The sequence below is a fragment of the Etheostoma cragini genome, chromosome 11, assembly GCF_013103735.1.
Source record: "Etheostoma cragini isolate CJK2018 chromosome 11, CSU_Ecrag_1.0, whole genome shotgun sequence".
Lineage (NCBI taxonomy): Eukaryota > Metazoa > Chordata > Actinopteri > Perciformes > Percidae > Etheostoma > Etheostoma cragini.
The window spans coordinates 2,832,955-2,856,055 of NC_048417.1; the positions used below are offsets into that span (position 1 = coordinate 2,832,955).

The window sequence follows — 23,101 nt, forward strand, 5'->3', positions numbered from 1 at the left end:
GAGTACCTTTATTGTTCAGCTCCATTGCCGATGAGGAGTGGTGTCTCTTGAGTTCTCTTTCCTTTCTCTTGCGCAGCATCTGCTTCTGGAAGTCGGCCACGGTCTTCAGGAGGTCTTTGCCCTCCACATCTGACGGTGGAATGACGATGCTGCAGTCCAGGAATTCATTGATTCCATTCAGGAGGTCCTGTCTGTCGTCAGCGAAATAGGCCACCTCATGGAAGTTCTGCAACAAAATACAATTGAATGTCATCACCAGAATGAATTAATGCAACACAAATATATCCAAATGGCAGCTTCATAAATCATTTTGAGGGGGATGATTAGCAGCTTTTTCCCCAATTCCTCTCTCGACTTTATAATACTGGGAGAAATGTCTGGGCTGTTCACTTTGCGAGACCTTTTTGGTCCAGTAAAAATTGGTGAAAAAACCCTGAAAAAGATAGATCATTTTTAATGTCCAACACAACACACACGTTGGCTTTTCTACAAACCCATGCCACATACACCCCCCTTTATTGTTTGGATATTTGAAATCCTTGTCAAATCTAAATGTAATTCTTAATGTTTAAGAGTGTATCACAGGCACAATCCATCTTTGTCTTTGATTCTTGTGAGTCAATCCTGTAATCATCTGACTCAAATGTTGTTTTACACCTTTTAGGTTTGACCCGTGGAACAAACACGACACTTCAGCTCAACTCACTTGTGCCTTTTGGACATTTAAGAAACCGGATTTTGGACCTCCAGCCTTCTACTTGGAATTGCTTTACATAATTGTATTACTTTAGCATCCTGGTGGTTCTGATCTGTTTAAGTGTCTTTCTATGTTCTTATGATGGTGTTGCTTTATTCAAGGTGTTGCTGTTGTTTTCGTTGTCTTTGTAACTCTGTAACATTTTATTGGAAATGAGGGCTGCCCCTCAATCATCTCTAGTTGTTTGTTCACCTTGTCAGACATGAGAGTGGAGAAGGAGCGTCCAATCTCATGATAGTCCACGCTGGACTGGGTGGGACCGAGCAGGACGAAAATAAAGCGAACAGGGACGGGGACCTCCAGCACGGACTCCAGAAGGACTGCCTCATTCAACCTTACAAAGGCCATGGCCGGCTGCTCCAGAAACTCCATACAGCCTGAAAAAAAGGACAGTGAACCACAAGTTTAGGTTTTTCGCATCTCTGTATGAGGGGTAAAATGGGCTATTGGTACATCCATCACCGGTTTCCTCTCACATATCTAGAAAATGATTCCTCCTACCCATTGCCATCTTTTATAGTGTTTAGTTGCTGTTAAGGCTTCATCAGCACATCGTGCAGATTTACAGTGAAAGCCTTTCCAACTCCTCAGGAGGCTTAGGAACGCAGCGTAACAACTCAAACTACAGTAGAATACACACAGACGTAGGATCCACTAGCAATTTTTATTTCAGTATTTCTCTTAACCGTTTCTAAAAACAGAAGAAATAAAATGACATACTACCTCAAACTAATCTACTTTGTCAAAAGTCACGGAGCTTACCAACTAAAACTATGACAGCTTCGGCGTCTTTGGGAATCTTGGCGAGCAGTTTCAGCGATCTGGCTGCAGCCGGATGGCTCTCGGGAGGCAGAGGGTGGAGAGATTTCTTTGAAGGAAGAACAGAACCAAGATTATCCACATTGTTGCCCCGACCAACGTGATGTGACATAGCAACATAGCATGGGACCAATAATGTGAGCCTTTTGTGGGAATAGCAATGCGTGTGTGGATAATGATATTCTAATGGCCGTGCACAATTCATTTTACACTGCACGACTGGATGACTGGTTCTTTATGTTTGACCGAAATGTTTTTAATAGGCTGTTTTGAATTTGCCAACATTTTAAGCCACGGGGAGCATTAAGTTTTCACAGTCAATGCATCGAGAAGCTTTAACTAGAAACACCTGTAAGCTGACTAAGAACATAATGCAACACATGTGGCCCAGAGAGACTTGCTTTCTCTCACTTCAAGTCCTGCATACAGTACATGACTTCTGACCTCATGGAGGGGTGTTTCAAAGAACAATGCAAGAGCCACAGGCCTCACATCAGGAATTTCATGTAATCACACTTAAATCTGCACTTACTGCTGATTCTTGGAACTTAATGCAAACCATAAACTGGAACAAAACAGCTCAAAGTGGCTTTTATCCCTGTCCATTTAGATAGCTGAGTTCAATTATCCTTGTGGTTTCTTGTCAAAGCTAGTTAATCGCTTACGTTGGCTTTTTGTAAATCATATTTACTGTGCTGTCTGCCTGCACTGTTTCAATTATGTCAACTTCCATCATCACCCACATCTCATATCTCTGTCACAAGCTTCTCAAATTGACACAACATGTGAATGTGTGAAGAATAAGGCTGTGGAGTAAACAGTGTTGTAATGTAACAAAACATTAAGCACAATAGTTTGGTACTGTATACTTAAGCAGAACTTTCAAGTATCCGTAGTTTACTTCATTATTTATATTTCCGGGAACTTTTCCTGATACTTTTACTCCGTTACATTTCCCCTCAGCACATTCGTTACTCGTTACTACCAAATAAAATCAAAAGCATATTTCACCCAGCATATTTCCATGGGTTAGGATGGCAACAAGGTCTTAACAAGGTTACAGTTGTCGCCCTGGTCCTGTTGCACTCCCTGCTACACCCTGAAACACCCTGCAGTACCCTTCTATGATATGAACTACTATAACTACCATTCGTTGTCATTTTTCCATCATCTTTATTGTGACTGTTATTGCCACTGTTCATAACCCCCCCCAACCGGCCCCTTCAGACTCCGCCTACCAAGAGCCTGGGTCTGTCCCAGGTTTCTCCTGGGACAGACAGACCCAGGGAGTTTTTGGGAGCTCTTGGGGGAATTACTAGAATTATTGGGTATTTATAAATTATAGAGTGTGGTCTAGAGCTACTTCATCTGCAAAGTGTCTTGATATAACTCTTGTTATGATCTGATACCATGAAGGATATTGAATTGAAATTGAAGAAATTTGTTAGACTGCAAAAAGAGGTTTGGCAAATCACTATATTGAAAGATAATAACGCTCCATTCCAGTGTGTGATGTGATGCCTGCTTGTTTCTAAGCGCCAAAACTAAAGAAGAAACCTGGTAAGCTCTGCTGCCAACGTAACGGACAATAACAATAACAACAACCCCCCCGACGACAGCGGGGAAGATGACGCAAGACACCCGTGGCCGTATTTGCAAGAAATGTTTTTGTCCGTTGGAGTGAAAGATTCTTCCTCACAAAACTGATGATTTATTGATGTCCCACTGTGGCTGTTTAAGAAAAAAGAACCTGAATGCTATGCTTTACTATAAGGAAGCCACAATAAAGTTAATAATCACATTTGTTTTTTTACTTTAGTGAAATAAAAAATTTGACTTTTAGTTCTACCAAGGTCATTTTCTGGTAAGATACTTGTACCTTTACCCAAGTATTGCTTTTAAGTACTTTATACAAGACTGAAAGTGAAGGGCAAACAAATAGGCGCATGGAAAAGAACTCGGGAACTTACAAACAGGGTGACAAAGACGTCTTGCTTGGGGTCGTAGACGGGCCCTTTGCTATCGGCGTGCTCCTCCTGCTCGTCGGCCACCAGCGGCAGGCTGCCGTCCGGGACGTGGTTGTGATTGAAGCTGCCGTGAAGACTGCTCGATGAGTGGTGGCGGTGAAAAAAATGTTTCAGATCGCTCGGATGGCTGTGGAAACAAAATTAAAAGAAATTAGAATAAATTGCTGATTTCCGCATGCTGAAATGCTCAAAGTGACAATGTTAACACACTGATGTTTAGCAATGTTCACCATCTTAGTTTTAGTGTGTCAGCATGCTAACAACTGCTAATTAATTAGCAGAAAGTGCAGCGGATGCTGTTGGGAATGCCTTTAGGTGTATCTACCAAAGTAGAATAAGCACAAATGAAATAGTTAACCTGACAATGGTGCTAGATGAAAGTCAGGGGATCAGCAAAGTGGTTCTAAGATACCCCCTTAGAACCAGGAATATCTGCACCAATATTCAGTCAAAATTCAGTTGGATTCAGGGTGGATTGTGCCAACTGAATATTGACTGAATATTGGTGCAAATATTCATGGTATGTAAAGACGTTCACTGTGAAACTTTGACTTGGTGCTAGATTAAAGTCTCACCATAGGACTCAGGATTTAGCCATTGTGGATCATGAGTAGGGATGAGTATCAGTTCTTGATTCATTTAATATATCCACCAAAATAACCCAGTACCAAGTAGTATCGGAACCTCTCCAGTCAAACAAGCTTTTTGTACCCAGAGATAGGAAACAAATCAGTCAAATGAAGCTTCATTAATCTTTATGAACCATTTCCATTCTTATCCGAGCCCACCAGATGGCGCTCTCTGTTCAACAAAGGGTTAAAAACACACTGAAATCCAATTCCAAATCCAAACTGAATGCATCGATATTGAGTGCAAAAATGTTATCAATGAAGTACTCTAGTGGTATTGGTATCACTTTAAGGGTACTGGTACTGGAGCCAATGTCATGCTCGTTACACTGCTTGCATGCGCAGGGCTAAAAGCCATTTAATTCTGCGAGAACTGTATTTATTAAATGATTTTCCAGATTATCAGTTAGATTAAAAAAAGTAGAATATTAATTACTAGAACATACTTTGCAAAAAAATGTATATTCATTATTTGGATAAATGAATCTATGGCAAAGTTGTTTTTGGATCAATTGTCACATTTTTTACTGTAAGAGAAACTAAAGTTGGACAAATGTTATCATGGTCATATTTTTCATGAACTTCTAGTTACCAATGCTAATGCTATGATTTGTAATGCCTTTTTTGTATTGTTTTTGTATTTTTATTTGTCTGTGTTTACTCATTATGTGTATGTATATTGTATGTAGGAATGTATGCATGTGTTAATGGATTTCAGTGGGATTTTAGGGGTGGAGGGGACGGGGACATGGGGACATTCCATGTATGGTTTGCTGATGGTTGGGCACTCACCCCGAATAAAAAGATAATAAAAATAAATAATAAAAATCTCCTACGAGAAAATCTGCGTTGACACTGGAATTTTTCACAACGTGGTATTCGCATTAGAACATAAAAAAACAGCCGGAGACTAATCCGTGTAGCCTGTAAGGACATTAATCTCCCTCTCACAGGGACAGCTTTTAGTGTGTCCCACCAGCCAAGAATTTAAACACTGCTTCATTACATCACTGCTCAGAGAAATGGTGACATCATTAGGCCCGCGCGGTCCAATAACACGGCGCCCAAATTGGATGCAACGGCACCGCGGGACAAAAGAACGAGGTGTGACGCTGACGTGGAACTGTGCTCCAGCTGTTTCCAGAGGATCTTTAAAGTGGTCTGAGTAAGCGATGAGCTACATTTTAGCAGCACCTTGATGTGTTTCCTTCCACGTAGTAAATCTGATATCTCAGACAGGTGATGACTCTAATGACAGAGTTGGTCCCCCCCCCCCCCCCCCCCCCCCCCCCCCCCCCGTGACATGCTGGGACTTTATGTGGAAAGGTTGTGAAAGATGGAAGGATCGCATGATGGCCTGCTGCTAACAATGTCCGCAGGCCAGATTATTTTTATGTGCATCTGTTGTGTCGCTTTGCGTGTGCAAAATCCATCCCATTAGATTTGAATGAGACAACATATTTTGTCACCACGATATTAGTAATATTGAATTATTTGCTATAATCTATCGGTCCAAACTTTTAAAGTGTCATCACACTGATGCATTGTCCATGCAGTAAAACTGTAACTGATCAAACGCAGGCTGTACCATTCTGGTTTAACAGAGGGGGAGCCAGACAGAGGATGCTGGACCAGTGGCTGAGCAGAGCTAAAACATGTACAAGTGAATGTTTTTGACTTTAGCAACAACAGTTGCTTCATAACTATCTCACCCCCACACCTCATTTTTTTGGTCCTAACAAAAAAAAACGCTGCTGGCGCCAGAGGAAAGGGATTTTTTTTTTTTTTAAGATTCATCGCCTGCCAGCTAGGAATTTCCAAACCAATTTTTGTGCCAATCCACCTAGTAGATGTTGAAATATGTCACAGTATAAGTGAAATTGTTTACCTATTTGTAGAGTCAGAGTCCGGGGATTGTTTCATTTAGTGGACTTCATCAGGGGACCTTAAGTATCTGAATGAAATTGTATGCCAGTCCATCCAATAGTAGAAGTAAAATAATTGACCGGGTGAACAAAAGACACACTAATGAAATATGTTTCTAACTAAACCGAACTGGGGACAGAGCGAGAAGGACAAACCTCATTCGTACAGGCGTGGCTCGTCTCTCCTGTGGTAATTCCATTTGCCGGACGCCATTTAGTTAACCGTTTTTTAAGGTTATGTAACTGTTTAAGATCAATAAAGCACTATGTGTAGAGTTCTGTTCCATTAGCCATGTGTGTCAATGCAAAGGCCGATCAATAAGTGGGAACCGTTTGAGAGAGCTAGAGACAGTGTGGATATGACATGTCACATCTATTACACAGCTACATGCTGGTGTTTATTTGACTTTATATTTAGCGGTGTGCAGGATGTGATGTAACTATCCCCTCTGGAAGTTGGTGAGCATGAGAATTTGGCTTTGCTGTGGACAAGCACTGGTCGGTAATTCCTTGTTGGATTGAGAACCTGACACCTGACAATAAGTCAGGGTGTCCCATGATAACCATCCCCTCTAGAAATCTACACGCAGTCACTTCTGCTGGTTTAACATCATCAAAATCGAGGCCAACAATGGCTGACTGGGCGAGCTGGAAAAAACCTGCTCTCGCAGAAATAAGTAAGCACCAAAAAGCTCAAAAGGTTAAAATAACAACTGACCCTTTTGGACTGAAGACACCCACAGAGCCTCATGCTTAGCTGGTCTCCTTTCTTCTGAAATCCTGGGTTTTAAATCTGCCTCATCTCAACTCAAACATCTTAGACACATTTATAAAAAGTAACACAATTGTTAGAAAGGCTGGTTTTAAGCCAGTTTAAATGTCTTTATAAAGCCTCTATCACTATATCTTCAATCTTGGTGTGTAGTTATGAGCATCAGGTTGAAACACTGTGTTGTGTATGAAATAGGAGTAAGTCTGACTGAGAAAGCAAAGATCTGAATGAAGGCAGAGGTCAGAGGGCACGGCAGCAGCAGGGTGGCCCAATGGTTAGCACAGCAAGAAGGTACCGGGTACCGGGTTGGTCCCGGGCCCTTCTGGGTGAAATTTGCATGTTCTCCCCCTGTCTGCCTGGGTTTTCTCCAGCGTGGTTCAGTCTCCTTCACCACTAAACACATGTTCCCCTCCCTCTCTACCCAGCTGTGTGGCGAGCGTCTGACGTCGTAAGGCTGCCGTGCATCACCCAGATGGGTGCTACGCATTGGTCGCGTTAGACAGTAGTCCCCCCCTCCCCCCCAAAGTGCTCTGAGTGTCTATGATAAAGCGCTATATAAATATAATGAAATATAATTCATTATTATTAATTAATTAAGACCCAGTGCAGTTACAGCACAGTATTAACATTTTAAACTAAGTCAACCACGGGGAATAAACAAAGCCAAGTGTTATTAAATGTCATAATGTGGAATATCCCCGTTCAGCTCCCCTGAGTTTGCCTTTTTTGTGACAACATCCACTGCTGGATGATGATGGATGAGGAGGAAGAGGGCTAGGACTTCAGTTGTCATGCTGCCATATCTACAACCCATGATCAAAATGTAAGCAACGCTGCATCCACACTGCCATACGCTGACAGGTCGCTTCATTCATAGATAAAGAAACAACTAGAGTCAAGATCTGTGTCATGGTAACGAAGAAAAGTAGAAAGTCCTCGTAAACTATAAGTCAGAAATAGTGTTTACATTAAAGTGACGGGTTGGCTCAGTGCGGCCTCTTTAACGTGCTTGTGCTCCAATAGTTAAACCCTGAACATGAACCATTTTCATTTCTCTCCACAGCTTTGTATTTATGCATTTTATACTCCTGCATTATTAACAGTTGGCTCTGTGACCAGTTTCATGACACTGGTTTTGAGGATCAGGTTTAGTGGAGCTGAGTAAAAGAGCGTGTGATGTGGGCCTGGTTTCTGACCTGTGTTTGAGAAGCAGAGCCCGGAGAACCCCGGCTCTGTCCTCGGCTCTGATCTGATCGGAGATGATCATCGTCTCCACCACCAGGTGGGCGATCCCGGGCAGAGAGTTCTGTTCCAGGTCCAGAAGGATGGCACCTAGGGAAGGAAGGTGGAGGAAGGTAAGAAGTGGCTGCTGATACCAGACTGCTTAAAAAGTCCTCACATCCAGCACTTGGCTAACAGGGGGAGGGGGGAAAGATTTTTGCAAGTCTAAATATTGTTACTTAACCTTTGTGTTATAAAAAAATACACAAAAAAGCATCTTTGTTGATGTTTTTTTCCAATGTTTTTAACTTTTTCTTATGTTTTTGTCTTTTTTTTTAACCCCTTTGATGCTTTTTTCCCCCAAGTTTGTCACTTTTTCTCAGGACACTACGTAACACTAACTTGTTAACTTTAGTTTTACAGTTATTTTTTGAATTTATGCTCAAAAGACCTCATTTATAGGAAATTATACCTAATGATTGAGTAAGAAAAGCAGAAATTAGGAAATATTTTGACTAAAATAAAAGGAATGGATGTTGATGATAATCACAGACTGGAATATGTCAACTTTTACTCAATACTATTTCAAAAACACTTCAGTGTTTTTCAAATAAAATTGATTAAGATGCCCCAAAATTAATGAAAGTAGAGCTTTGTACTTGCCAAAGAGCGTTGTGTGGAATCAATCATGTTATTTTAGGTAGTTAAAAAAAGAACATTGATATAGGAAAACGGGTCAATTTGACCAGAGGACAACATGAGGGTTAATAAATAAAGCCCACAACACACTGGATGACTTATGCTTCTTTTTGTGTGCCATATTCCATCTTTGTGGATTTTATAAAACTAGGTAAATCATAAGATGTGAACATCTGCCTAGCTGCATGCATGCAGATGAAGCTGTTTACCGTGTGTGATGGTGCGGCGGAGCTCCAGCAAACTGCGGAAGGAGAGGGAGGCCACATGTGGTTTGCCCCAGCGGTCTGTCTCCTCCTCCACATCCTCCTCAAACTTGATCCAGCGGGCCCGCTCCTTCCAACGCATTTCATGGTCCTTATCCACAATTAGCTCGTTCAGCTCTACAAACAACTGGAGATGAAGCAGAGCAGACTCATGAGCATTAAAGGGCTGTGGAGATTCCCCTTCTCACTCGGATCAAGTACAACGAGGCTAGCATCAATACAAACAACTTCAGAAAACACCAGCACAACCGGTTCGGCTGTTTCTATCGTTAATCTTTGACCAAAACAGGAGAATATACTGATAGGAAAATGAATTCAGAGACAGTTGATCCAAGGAAACAGTCCACACACACATGTTTATGAGGAGCAACTGAGCTGAGTGGTTTGGATCCAGCCAAGAGTGGTTTGGACTGAGAGCATAACCAAATGGTTTGGAGAGACATTTAGTCAACACAGAATTCATTTTTAGCAGTGTGTTCTCAGAGCAACACAATATAGTACTCATGTGATTTGTGTTTTTGTGACATTTTTGCTGTCAAACTGAGGTGAAACATACCGTAAGGAGCAAGTTTGTATTCAAATCTCATCAAGTCAATGAAGATGAGTGTCCTTACAGCTCTGGGGCATAGTTTCTGTCGCCCCCATCAGGAAGTCTGAGTAATGACAACAACACTGTCTATGTAAAATAGTTGCGCACTATAGGTTTAAATTAAGACTACACTCCATGAGCCATGAACTTTATAAAACCTGCGTCCCCTCGTTCATCTCATTGTTTTGGTTTCATGGCCCACAAGTTCACTTTTGGCTTATTGGTTCACTTACATGTTTTTGTTAAATCACGCCTGATTTTTAGATGGACTTCTAGTTTCCAAAAGAGCAGAATTGCTCCGTTTCACACTCTAGTCGCTCGTCGTCAGTCTACCTTGGATGGTTTAGACATTTTGGCTAATAATTAGTGTGTCTCTCAGGTAATATCAGAACATTCTGATGTAGGATTTTAAAATTAAAGGCTTAAAAGTAAGCTAAATTGACACTTTTTCAGGCTGTTAAAGGCAAATTTAACTCTCTTTCAGGCCGCTCTAAAATGGATTCCTACTGTTAAGCCAATTTCATTCCAACTCTGGGTTAGACAATACATGTCCATTGGGTCATTTAGGTAATTAAGGACCATTCTGATGAAGGACTTTTTAAAATTAAAGCCTCGAATGATTAATAATGGTGTACTTTAAATCTTTTTCAGGCTGTTAAAGGCACACTTTTCTCTTTTTCAGGTTACTCTAGAAAAGAAATAAAATTGTTATGGAGAAAATAAACTGGATTTTCACTTCTGGAACCCCAATGTTGAGCACTATTAAATAGTTCACCTAGGTGTTACAATGCAACATGATGAGGCTGGGGTATGGGGAAAAAAGTGTGCTGCAAACCTCATGGATCTTCTTATCTGCTGCTCTCTTCTTCTTCTTCAGGCTGCTCAGTGGTATGGAGCTGTTGCTGCCTCGGGTCACCAGGCATCGTGAGGACTTCTTCACCAGGTGGCGTCTCACGCCAGGGTTGTCCTCAAATCGGTGACCTGGACAGCGAGTAATTTAAGACAAAAAAAATGCTAAAGATCATCATTGCAAAATCAAGATGTCTAGATTTCTGTAGGAGCAATTCATAAACCAACCTAACGAGTTGCGCTCTGTAGGCTGAAATGCTCTATTAAGGATTTTGATACAAATATAGCATAACTGTGCAACATAAAATCTGCTCGATGCTGTAAAATCAGAAGTTTCCAGCTGACAGCAGAACATCCAATTACAGAAGTCAAAAGCTCCATAGGTGAGCAAGAATCTATGAATGCCAAGTGGAAGTGTTCCCCCCCCCCAAATTTAGATTTGATTAGATTTAGCATAATGGGGTCTTTTCATTAAGTGGAGACCTGGGTCATTTACTATGTAACACAGGGGGGGGGGAGGAGGGGGGGGGGGGGTCAGTTTGGATACAGGAACTGGGAAATAACCACCTGTGTGGAACATGTGTTAAGTGAGTGGCAAATGATGACTTACGTGATCTGAGGTAATGATTATGATTTGGCAACATTGTGACTAGTGAAACGTTTCCAGGCATTTTGATACAGATGCAGTCACATTGCAGTAGGTATTGGGGACATTTAGGTACAATTTATGAAATATATTTTAGATGGGTGAAAGGAAAAAAATCTGTAGTTGCGAATGTTTTAACATTTACATGTATTTACATTGCTGTTAACTATTTTCCAAAGCACACCCTGAGTGTTTGGACTGATTTAACACTTTCCAGGCAGCAATAGGGGATTATGGGTAGGTCCTGTATTAGGTTATAGTAATGGTTAACTTATGACATGGGGGTGGTGTATTTTTGATCGCGGCAAAGATCTGGGGGACAGATTAGAAACTGATTTTTTGCACTCAGTCTGGAACTGCTGTTGACCACAAAGACTGTCCCTTCGACTTTACATTAGCGGCCGGTGGTGACCAAAGTGGAGGTAGGTGAGAGAGAGAGAGCGTCCGTTCTGCTGCGCCGTGCCTTCCTCGAGGAAATAGGTAGAAATGGAAATCAAGAGGAAATTAGGCTGAATTTGATCTTAGTGAGTCTCCCAAGGGAAGAGCTCTGAAGGCCATCCCTGTGTGATTTGATCAGCATAGAGCAGGGCGAGGGCCACGGACCACCACAGATATGCACCACGTGTCTGGAACAGACTCCCAGAAAACCGCCAGTCCGCTTCAACTTTCACTTCTTTTAAATCAAGGCTGAAGACTGTTCTGTTTGAAGCTGTGATTGTTCATTTCTTACACTCCGCTGTAACTTTTATTATTGGACTTCACACCTGTTCTATTCTTTTTCACCTGTTTTTATACTTCTTAATTGTTTTTCAATATTTTATGTAAAGCATATCGAATCACCTTGCTTCTGAAATGTGCTCTAGAAATGATGCTGCCTTGACTAGCTTTGTTCCTCTTCCTTCTTTGAAACTGGCGTCTGAGGGGGGCTAAGGCCTTTTCATCTTAAGACCCCCATACCACCACCTACAACAAGTGTGAACAGTATTACTTTTGCTATTATAATCCAACAATACCACACATCATGTTGAGTAGTAGTAGTAGTTTCCTGTGGTACCAACAGCTTTGCACAATGTTGACCAGCAGCCACTTTTTCCAAATCTCCTTAACATGCACTTCCTGCTAAATCCACACCTAAACACATGTAAATAATAATAATAATAATAATAATAATACGTACACATAGATACAAATACACTATATAATATGCAAAATGAATTGGAGTGAATTGAGTAAGCTTTCATAGATACAGCCTTTAAAAGGCAATGTCAAGTCTACCCACACACTTTTCTTCAATGCATATTCAATGCACATTCATAGAAATTTGATTATTATTTCTTTTGTAGGGGGCTGGAAGACAAACGTTCGGGCTTTTTTCTGTGATGGGACTAGACATGACTGGTTTTGACCGATTACTTTGGCCGAGGATAAAACACATGTTTTAGATTATATTCGTTCTGAGGAAAACAAGTCAGCCATGATATCCACCTCATTTTGATTGCACTGATCAAAGGTCCATTTTAAAATTCAAACAAATCCTAAGAATAACCCCAAATCATGATGGCATTTATTTGCTTGCCAGGTACACATATCTCATTTTCTATTTCTTTGTGCTCTTGGCCTGAGTGAAATCCAATTGTTGTACAAATCTGATTTGCAATATATTTCTCACCAAAGCATCTTGACTCTAGCTATACATTTTTTTCCCTTTTAAGTCATCATGATACAAAGCTTGCCACCACCTTTGACTGTCTAAAATAATTAAATGTCTTCCTTCAGACGTCTGCTGTCAATGTTTTAATGAAAGTTTGATTTACTATACAGTCCTTTTTGAATATTAAAGAGAAACCACCTCAAAATACAGTGTAACATACATACAATGTCCTTGTGTTTAAACTCTCATGAACTCTATTTCTTCAAATGTTTAATGTAATCATGTTCAGGATGGCTCTGAAGTCATTTGATCTCATTCTAAACTACATTGAAAGGTTGGCCGCTCTGCACTAAAGGCTTTACTGCATGTAATTTATGCATCTGTCCAACATCTGGAAACAGAGAACGTTGTGTACAATCTGTGGAATTTCCTTTGATACTAGAGGTAAAGGTTTGTAAAAACAGGGATGTTTGCCTTCAATTGTCCTGTTCCTAATTATTATTAATTATAGTTATTTTATAATTGGCGAAACAAAGTCATAGAGGGGTGTGGCGTCCAGGCCAAAGCATCTCATCACTCTCTGATCACTGCACAGAGCTTGTTCTTAATAAACAAGACTACAAGTCTACAGTCACACCAGCAAATACAAAATGCTAATGATAACATCCTAGTTCAGGGAATTAGGAAGCTGAAATTTGCTAATTAGTATAGCTAAAGCTAATGAACGTTTTAATTTCTTTTGTTTTTCTTTAATATCCAAGTTTTGATCTGATAATGGAGCTACAGGAAACATCAGGGGATCACTAAGTCATGGAACATGTCATGCATGGCTAATTCCTGGTGAGCAAAACACGAATGTCTTGACAAAATGTCATGGCCATCCACCCAATAGTTGAAGATCTCTGTTGTAACCAATCAGAGAGCTAGAACAAGTAGCTCCGCAGTGAAGAAATGTAAGTGAGTGAGCAAGGTTGGTTGACAGCACATGTAATGACTTTGTTGTAGAGTTAGTAAACTACCCATTCTGAGTACTAATATGCTGTATTACCACAGACAACCAACTACCACAACTCCGGGTTACTAAGACATACAGCGATGCTTCCCCGGCAGCGATAGGGTTAAAACAAATCAGAGTTGTGTGAACTTGTTTGGCAAGGGCTTGAATGTAACTGATGTTCATTTATATGTAAAAGTCCTGCACGTTAGCTTTAAACTGTTGGCAGGCATAGTAATCAATATCAACATAAAATACTGCTCAAATTTTAAACAATACCATCGGTTATGTCAATCATTTAAGTTACAGTTTCTACCCAACATATCCAGTTAGTGCTAGTGGTCTTTAGCTACAATTGGACCCTAAACCAATTAGAGAGTATATACAGTATGTCAGGTATTGTTGGCTAATTCAATTTTTCAATTCAATTTGATTTATAGTATCAAATCATAACAACAGTTATCTAAGCTATCTAGGCACATCACTTTTATTTCTTTTGCATGGGCTGGAACCTAGCTTCATGACAGGACTAGTGTGCCATGTCCCAAATAGGGATAAAAACAGCTGAAATACACAACACTTGTCAATGCGATGTCTTTCCGCTCTAGCTGTGGCTGACCTCAAAAGGCAAATGGATGCCATTGGATCAATGATAACGCCGGAAACAGCTGCAGTGGAGCACTGTGTCAATTTTGCTCAATACCGGGGGCATGAATGAGCCTTATATTGCCATTAATTAAGCACACAGCATGCTACGTAATCAATGGAAACAAGTGAGCACCCGTACATTGATCAGCCATGTAAAAATAGAATAAAAATGCTAATCCGTGAGAATTTCTCACGGTGTTATGACATCAGAACTTCCTTTATTAGAAGCTTGACACAACATTCTTTAAATTAACTTTAAGCTCTTGATTGAATACGCAGAAATGTAATGGGACCCAGCAGGCGTATACGTGAATCTCCACACACAACTTACAGAGAGGCTCCTCCGGTGAACCCATTTGAGTGTGGATCGACTCCAGCAAGTCGTAGTCATCAAAATCCAAAACAAACTCTTCAAAGTCCCCTTCCACGCTGGGCACTGAGGTGCGGTGCTCCATTTCGTGCAGCTTAGGGGTGCCAAAGCTTTTTCGCAAGCTGCGCCAACGATCCAGTCCATAGTTATCAGTGGCAAGCTTCTTTTCAGAAGTCCCGGCCACCTGGTTCTCCATTCCCTCAACGTCTGTCATCTCCACTGTTGGTACCTCCTCCAATCCTCCTCGCTCCGAGTGGACACGCTGCTCATTCAGGGATTCAAACTCCGTCGCATGCCCTGGGTCACAGTTCTGATGAGCGTGGGTCTTTTCAGAGACCACTAGACTACCTCTGTTATATTGCTCGGGCTGTGCAAAAGAACCTATATGCAACCCTTTGCAAACCAGCTCCAAAATCTTCTTAAAAAAAGGCTTTTCATCAGGCACCCGACAAACAAATAGCTTCTGTTCAGGGAGTCCAACTTCAGAAGAGGAAGTTCTAAGTAGCAGAAACAACAAACAAGCGCAACAAAGAAAAATCTTGAAATTTTAGTCCAGAAAAAAAAACACAAGCTCCTGAAAAAGCAAAGATGGAGCTACACCCTCAGCCAGAAACCCCTGCTGTATCCACAATAAGAGATGCATACATAGTACTGTAGCGAAAACCCCTTTTGCTGCAACTCGTAAAGCAAGTATTGATAAGGGCTGGTCTGCTACGTCAGACCTGCCCGTCAGCTGAATGGAAATGCCGCCCTTTTCTAATGATGTCCCCGGCCCATTGATCTTGGTGGATGTTGGAAACCAAACAGAAAGTAGATCGGAGCATAGTTGATGCCTTTCGTTTCCACCACCATCACTTCCCCCCCATGTGATGAGCAGTAGGGTAAGGGTCAAGTTCCAAAGGGTGGCTCCTCCACCCATGTCTAATACACTGAGAGCTCTTAGCGCACATATCCTGCGAGTGTGGAGCCTAAATGATGAGAATAAAAGAATAAGCTCCAGCACTATGCTTAGTGAGAGATCATGGTGCTAATTATCAGGGCAAGACGTACCGCTTCTGTCTCTGGGTCTCCATGGAAACCATGAGGTGTCGTGGTCTGACTCTCTGTCTACAGAAACAGGTGCCCCAGTGTTAGGACCCTCTCTAAAACACACACACACACACACACACATGATTAAATGTGTGTGTGTTGCATTACATTTTACATTACATTTCCTTTAGCTGATGCTTTTATCCAAAACAATTCCATTCAGTGCATTCAACCATGAGGGGACAAACTCAGAGCAGCAGGAATCACATAGAAGTACATTCGCTTCAAATGAGCCAAACTACAGAGGGCCATATGTGTCACTAATCTGAACCCTAACCCTCCAAAGCATTAGATTTCTTTTTCTTCTTCTTGCATTTTATTTTTTACATGCAATGAATGTGATGAAATGATGCAGCTGCTTGTCACATGCTCTCCCAGGCTGCCGATAACACAGCGTGCAACAGCGGCCTGCTGAACGCCTGTTGTACTCACATGACACAGCTGTCACAGGAGACTCCTGTCTGCAGTGGAGTTAAAAGACATTATACTGAATTACATTTTATTAATATGAAATTTGGGTTCTGCCAATGAAGGCCCTCGCTCTCTTATTAAGTTGCCCACATTGAATTGTTTTCTGCTTTTCTCTTTATATCTGTTTCTTCTGCCTTTTTCTCTTTCTCCTTTCCGGAAGTCAGTTAAATTACACACGTTGCACATTAATCAATCGATTTCCATCCCTAACAAAGACACCTGGCACGTCACAATGGCGGGTCGTATGGGGCATACGTTTAACAGCCTCGTCCAAATGTCCCCCCCACCTCTTCAAGAGACTGGTTGACCAGGACTGAGACGACGTCAGAGAGCACACTTTGACAACATGAGTTTAAAGTTTCCAACATAAGACTGAAACTCACACTTAAGACTTAAAAACTGCTAAAGAGGGAGTGCAACTGAAAATCATAGACGTACGGCAGTAATATACACGGCCTGTCAATGTCAAGCATCACTCCCTACAAATCCAATAGCTTTTTTGAGTGACTCTGGGTGCCCCGTTTGCCGTTTCCAGATGGTTCCTAAACAGTCAATGATCACTGGGCTGCAGCAGGAATGGCCCGGGGCAGGGTCGCTGCGGAAGGGGAATCGACTCCAGCCCCTGTTAATTAGTGGCCTGGTCACTGGGAGAGAGAGCTTTTCTCTGCCTCCCAGTCTCTCTCTCCTTCCACTCTTTTTCTCTTTCTATCTCTTACCTTCTGCTTACAGGAATGCATTTCCAGTAGGGAGGCCTGGAAGTGTGAGAGATGTGGAACATGTTCTATTCTTACATCTGAAACTTTGATGGAAATAACATTACAGAAGGATAAACATACAACACATCCTTCAACAAACTGACACTGACTCGGTCAAAACTGCAAAACCATCCCAACACCTAATGTCTTTTACTCTTATTTTCTGCTGATTCTAAACATTTAACTCTGTATTTGTTGGCAGATTAGTAGAAATGGCCTCTACCCTGTAATAATAGGATACTTTACACCCTTTTAGTAAGATAAAGTCTGCCAGCAATAGCAATGTATATGTGAATCTTAAAGAGATGAACATGAGCTAAATGGTTGTGTGTTGTTTTCTGCCCTAATCATGCTGATTATGTCCTCACGGCCATTTTTAACTGCACTGGGGCTCAGATTGCAGTGGGTGGCAACGTGTAGTTTAGATACATTTGATTCAGTGTCTGATATGTCACTAAAAAAACAATATGTAATAACAGAATCTATACATTGATGTAAAATAAACCCAATAATACAAATCCATGAGTATTGTGGAGTTTCTCATCACCGTTCTATTGTAAATGTGATTATAATTTTTAGAAATCATGAGCAGATCTGTAGCTCTTTAGCTAAAACCGAGAGCTCAACACACAGGGTGAAAAGAGGAGCTGCAGCAATGTGCGGTACAACAAAAATATGTTTTCTGAAAATTAAACCATGCAAACCTATCCTGGAACAACCTCTAAATACAATTAAATATGACTGAACACTTTAAAAAATAATATTCAGTATGTACAAGAACAAACAGTATCTATATTTACATAATTAAGGTGTTTTAATTTGAATAAAGCTGATAATACTAAGGAGCTTAACTTAATTCTATTTTGGATTCTCACAATAAAAGAGCTGCAAACCAAAGAGTAGCAGCTGCTGAGTTATAATCAGTCAGGAAAAATGATACAACAAACTATGTTATACACATGTCCAGCATCGGACTGCTGAAGCGGGTCAGAAAGAAGTCATGGATGGATATTTAAAATGTTTGTATTTTTACATTCATAACAGCCATAATTTCTCTGAACTATGAAGGCAGATGTCTTCTTCACTGCCAGTAGAGGGTGCTGAACGTGATAAGAGAAAAAGATAAATGATCATAAACGCAGGTGAAAAAATCTGATCCAAACCTGTCTCTAATTTCCCTAAAAAATGTTTGGCTGCTTGAAATTAATATTCTGTATTGTATAGGCAGGGACCTGGACATGTCTCATTCTGCATCTCTATATTAATGCATGTATAGGACCTGAGCATGTGTGTGTAATGTGTGTAATAACAACAGAGTGTAAAATTGTATGTACAGGCTTTATAGTGAAGGTTTGCTGGAGAAGTGGAATGTGCATTGAGCCCAGAAAAAGAAAAAAGACACATCACAAAGACGCTGTTGTGGCGTGAGTCATCTGAGAAGTTACATTTAGAAACAGAGACAATCATCTCCCATTTCCCCCGCTCCGAAGCCTATATTTCTTGATAGCAAAGAGATTATATAAAGATTTTTAGTCAGTCAGTTTTAGTCAACTGGTAGCCCAGCCATGTGATTACTTTGTGGGGCAAAATAAGTCACATCATAGCAACAAACTCATATTTAAACCCCTATTATATTCACACATATGGAAAAAACTACCACACAGTAAATCATTAAAAATAACATCTTCGTTTGACCAAAACACCATCAGTACCACCGGCCTGACAAATGACACCAGAGTTCATTCAACACCAAAAATATGTTCAGATTGGAAGGTTTGAGAGGATTTTTTGCAGCACTACTGTAGTGTAGGGACTTAGACTAAGTCTATGGAATATAGTGTCTATAATATCAAATATATAATATAAGGGATAATGTAGAGCAAGCCGGTCATTATTGCCAGTTAGAACCCTGACAGGGTGATGCAGGACTTACAGTCCCGGTAAGGAGAAATAACTTCCCGGCTGATGAGCACGGCTCTGCGGTGAAGGCCGGGTCGCCGCGGTGAGTGAGCTAACCATGGAGTTATCTCAGTTTACACTTTTGCCATGAGTGCAGTCAACGATTCCACTGTCTCCGTTAGGAACCTCTCTCTTTCTTTGTTATCCGCTGATCGGCTATTTGAGCTCCATATGAGCCAAGATATCGATTCAAAAATGTTCCGCCAGAGTCTGGGATCAGAACTGCGTTCGTGCCGACAGTCTGTTATACAGAAACAACAGACCATAGAAGGCTTCCCTCAGCATGAAGCGTAACATCCTGCACGTGTCCCTCCCTTCTCGTACATCCAACAAGCCAGAGCCTATCCCAGAACAGATAGGGGGCGTAGCTAGACCATACTCAAGCGCGTTGGAGACAGACAGTTCTCCCAATTTAAGACACCCCGGGTACAGCAACCATTGAAAAAGTACTTTTCATGCTATGTTATATTGTAGCTTAAAAGTCAGCCAATGACATTGTCAACACGGATACGTCATTCACTTTCATAAACCATGTGAAGTATATCATGTGAAATGACATATCAAAACAACGTTCATCATGTAGCTTCCTAAAAGCCCTCAATTATATCCTTCTTACTTTTCATGTCATCCAGGTCGGCGCTGGCCAACATCTGGGCCTCCGCCTCGTCAGTGGGCACCTGCTGGTAGACGGCCGTCTCCAGAGCCGTCATGCTGCCGATGCAGATCCGCTCCCGCAGGTCGTAGTTGCTCCGCTGGGCGCCCGCCACACGGTGGTGGACGGGCTTCCTACGGAACCAGCCGCGGGTCGTGTTTAATCTCGAGGGATGTGATCCTGGGGAAACACTGACAGAAAGCAAAGACACATATTGGTGAATGTAAAGAAGAGCTGTGCTATTAATTTAAAAATAACCATAATTACGATTCCGGCTCCTAATTATCACAAAAACAGAGTAATAGAGAAAAAATATTATTTTGCATGTTATGTTTTGCAAGTGTTTTGATTGGAAAACCATGTTAAAATGGGAAAAGTATGAAGGGAAATTCATAAATCTTTCCAAAAGACATTGAACAATCGTGTTAAATCATCACAATTTCAATATTTAGCAAAATGATTGTGATCACGAGCCCTAATTTAAAGATTGAAATTTCAGCATGATGTGTTGAGGTTTAGTTGTTAAATTTGGTAAAATATAGATAAACCATCAAACAAAATTCATGCAAACAAAATGATGCTGCTGTGCTGACTGAACTGCTGTGGTTTGCATTGCTGGGTCTTCACCAGGAGAGGGCTTCACAACACAGCAACAGGCCAGCATCTCTGAGTCATCCTCAGCTGTGTTCTCACACACACACACACACACACACACACACACACAGACACACACACACACACAGACACAGGCACACGCACACGCACACACACACACACAGGCACGCACACACACACACACACAAATCCTTTTACGATTACATCAATTTGCATCTGTATGCTTCTGAATGTGTTCTAATATCTAGATTTCAGCCGGAGCTTTTATTGACCCCTAACAGCCTTATTAGTTATTAGTGTTATATATCATGTGATTTGCTCACATACCTAATGAAACATTTCACATAAAGGATAAACACTAAGTCTTGCTGAATCAGACTTCTTTTAAATCACTTCTTAAAACAAAGTTTTATAGACTTGCTTCTATGTGGTGTCGTCTTGTTATCTTTTATCATTTTTTTAATTCATTTTATTCCATTATCATCATTTGGGTTTTTCTGTCCTTTAACGGTGTCCCATTTTCTATTTTATCTATTATACTAATGTGTGTAGTGTATTTGTGTATGTGTATTGATTTGTGTCTGCTGATTCCAAAACTCAGTGCTAATATGGTATCAACCAGACTGAATAGCAACGCGGACTTTGCCTCATTTGGCTGCCAATTAAATGCCTTTTGCGTTGCTATCTGATGCTCTGACCCGCAATATCCAACAACGGCGGAACAGCAGCAGATCGGCTCCCTGCTCTGCCGTCCCGCGGCCATGACTCACAGCTGAAGCCTCGAGGACCCACCTGATCTTGCTAATTCACGTATGATCGTGCAGTATAACACAATGTAGTTTAGAAAAACAGATCCAATAAAAAACTTAGATTTTGAACAAAAAAACCCCCAAAAAATCTACCACATTTTACTCGGCCTCAGTGTTTATGCCTAGCATTTCCCACATTTTATCGTGTCATTCAGTGTGGGACTCGCACTGATCTGGTCTTGGTCTTGTCTCGGTCTCAATACACTACGGTCTTGACTACAACACTGGACCACAGCCTTCTCATTGCTCTAATCAACCTTGGTTCTAGCCACATTACCGCACAAAAGAAGCCTTAACCCACTGTACACAACTTACCCAGCACCAAATGGCAGAAGAGACCGATATTTGACAGATATAATCAGTTAGTGGAGACCAAAACAGATCTGAAAAGACCCTATATGAATATTGGATTTACATTCACCAGTAGGGCCGGGTACCAAATTCAATCCTTTTCAGGCATTGACCGAATTTCCAATAAAGTATTGAGTATCAAAAATGCCTTGTCATTCAATACCCAATTTGAATCCCTTAGGAGTAAATCTCATCATGTAGAATTCTTCTATCAAGATCCAATAGTGCTGCTGATTGGCTGTCTAACGTCCCACGTGATAGAGACACGCAGGAAAAACTCGACGTCACACAGAGAAGGGGCTCACGTAGTAGGAGAGGGAAAGAATATAAAGATTTTTTCCGTAATGTGTAATGTTGTAATAGCCGACCTGTTGCAAGCCTCTTCCTCTCCACGCAGCTCCTCATTTGATCCAAGAACAGCAACTCCCCCACGATGAGCCTCCCTCTCTATCAGAGCGGGAGCGGCTCGCCTCGACAATGGATGTTCTTCGTTTTCCTTGTGGAAGGCAGTGAGCGGGAGAGGTTCCTCCACGTCCTCTTGGCTCCTCAAACTAAACTGAGAGGAAGAGGAAGATCAGTGAGAGGGGAGGAAGATGCTAACCTGTGGTTATACATACATTTCTGTTATCTATAATTATTGTTAAAAATGGGGGCATAGGACCAGAAACGGAGAATATTATGTGTTATTTGTCCATTAAGTTGCTTATTTGTTGCTTATATGTTTCTAACGGTTTCACTAACTTTGACTTAGTGTTTGTATATTTTTTTACATGTTCAAATAATTGACTACAAGACATGGTGTGAAGGTATCACTAAAGGTCCCACGGTTCCTAGGTGTTATTTTACCTGTGGTTGGATGTCAGGTAGCTCTGCGGGGGGGGCAGCCACTCCCTGTCCATCCGTCTCAGACTCGGCCTCTTCCTCGTCTACCTCGTGGATGGTGGGTGTAACGTCGGAGGGGGGCAGAGAAGTCTTCCTTTTCTTCCGTTTCTTCTTGCGCCTTCTGTCGGTGCTGTGCACCCTCTTGCGTAATCGCTGGGCCAGGGGCAGGTGGGTGGATAAGGGGTGGTGCGTGTGGTGAAATGAGTGTCTGTGATCTGTGGTCAACAAAATGACAAATAAAATCCAAATTAGAGCCCGACTGATAAAGGACTTTTAAGGCCTTTACAGATACAAATATTTGGTTATTTACAAATCCGATTTTCCCATATATCAGTTGATATACTGTATATAAAAATAAAAAAAATCGTGAACGTGTAAAACAAAACACAATCCGATTTCCCTAACATTAGTTATTTGTAGTTATTTATGAGTTCTCACTAAAATAATATGATAATAAATTTGTTTTATTGTCACAACAAGTTCTGATAAATAAAAAACTATCAGAAAAACTTAAAGTCCTAACATAACAGACACAGACCTCTGTCCTCTGGTGGACAGACTATGCCACGTCATCACTAACTGGGACGTTGTAGAGCGTCCTCTGGTGGACAGACTATGCAACGCCATCACTTACAGGGACGTTGTAGAGCGTCCTCTGG

General features: G+C 41.2%; 1 protein-coding gene across 3 annotated transcripts in view; it reads right to left on the bottom strand.

The window, feature by feature from the left end:
* slc4a3 (solute carrier family 4 member 3) overlaps nt 1-23,101 on the bottom strand; it is a 57,467-nt gene that overhangs the window by 13,419 nt on the left and 20,947 nt on the right. The window contains exons 4-13 of one of the 3 annotated variants that reach the window (XM_034885464.1): nt 22,407-22,657; nt 21,929-22,116; nt 19,750-19,976; nt 10,537-10,682; nt 9,059-9,239; nt 8,126-8,261; nt 3,547-3,730; nt 1,520-1,625; nt 950-1,134; nt 7-226 (exon numbers count right to left, since the gene is read on the bottom strand). In XM_034885464.1, the coding sequence (XP_034741355.1) occupies nt 7-226; nt 950-1,134; nt 1,520-1,625; nt 3,547-3,730; nt 8,126-8,261; nt 9,059-9,239; nt 10,537-10,682; nt 19,750-19,976; nt 21,929-22,116; nt 22,407-22,657 (1,824 nt within the window). Of the gene's footprint in view, nt 1-6; nt 227-949; nt 1,135-1,519; nt 1,626-3,546; nt 3,731-8,125; nt 8,262-9,058; nt 9,240-10,536; nt 10,683-14,820; nt 15,438-19,749; nt 19,977-21,928; nt 22,117-22,406; nt 22,658-23,101 lie in introns of those variants that run through there. The other 2 variants (XM_034885465.1, XM_034885466.1) reach the window with 2 other exon arrangements.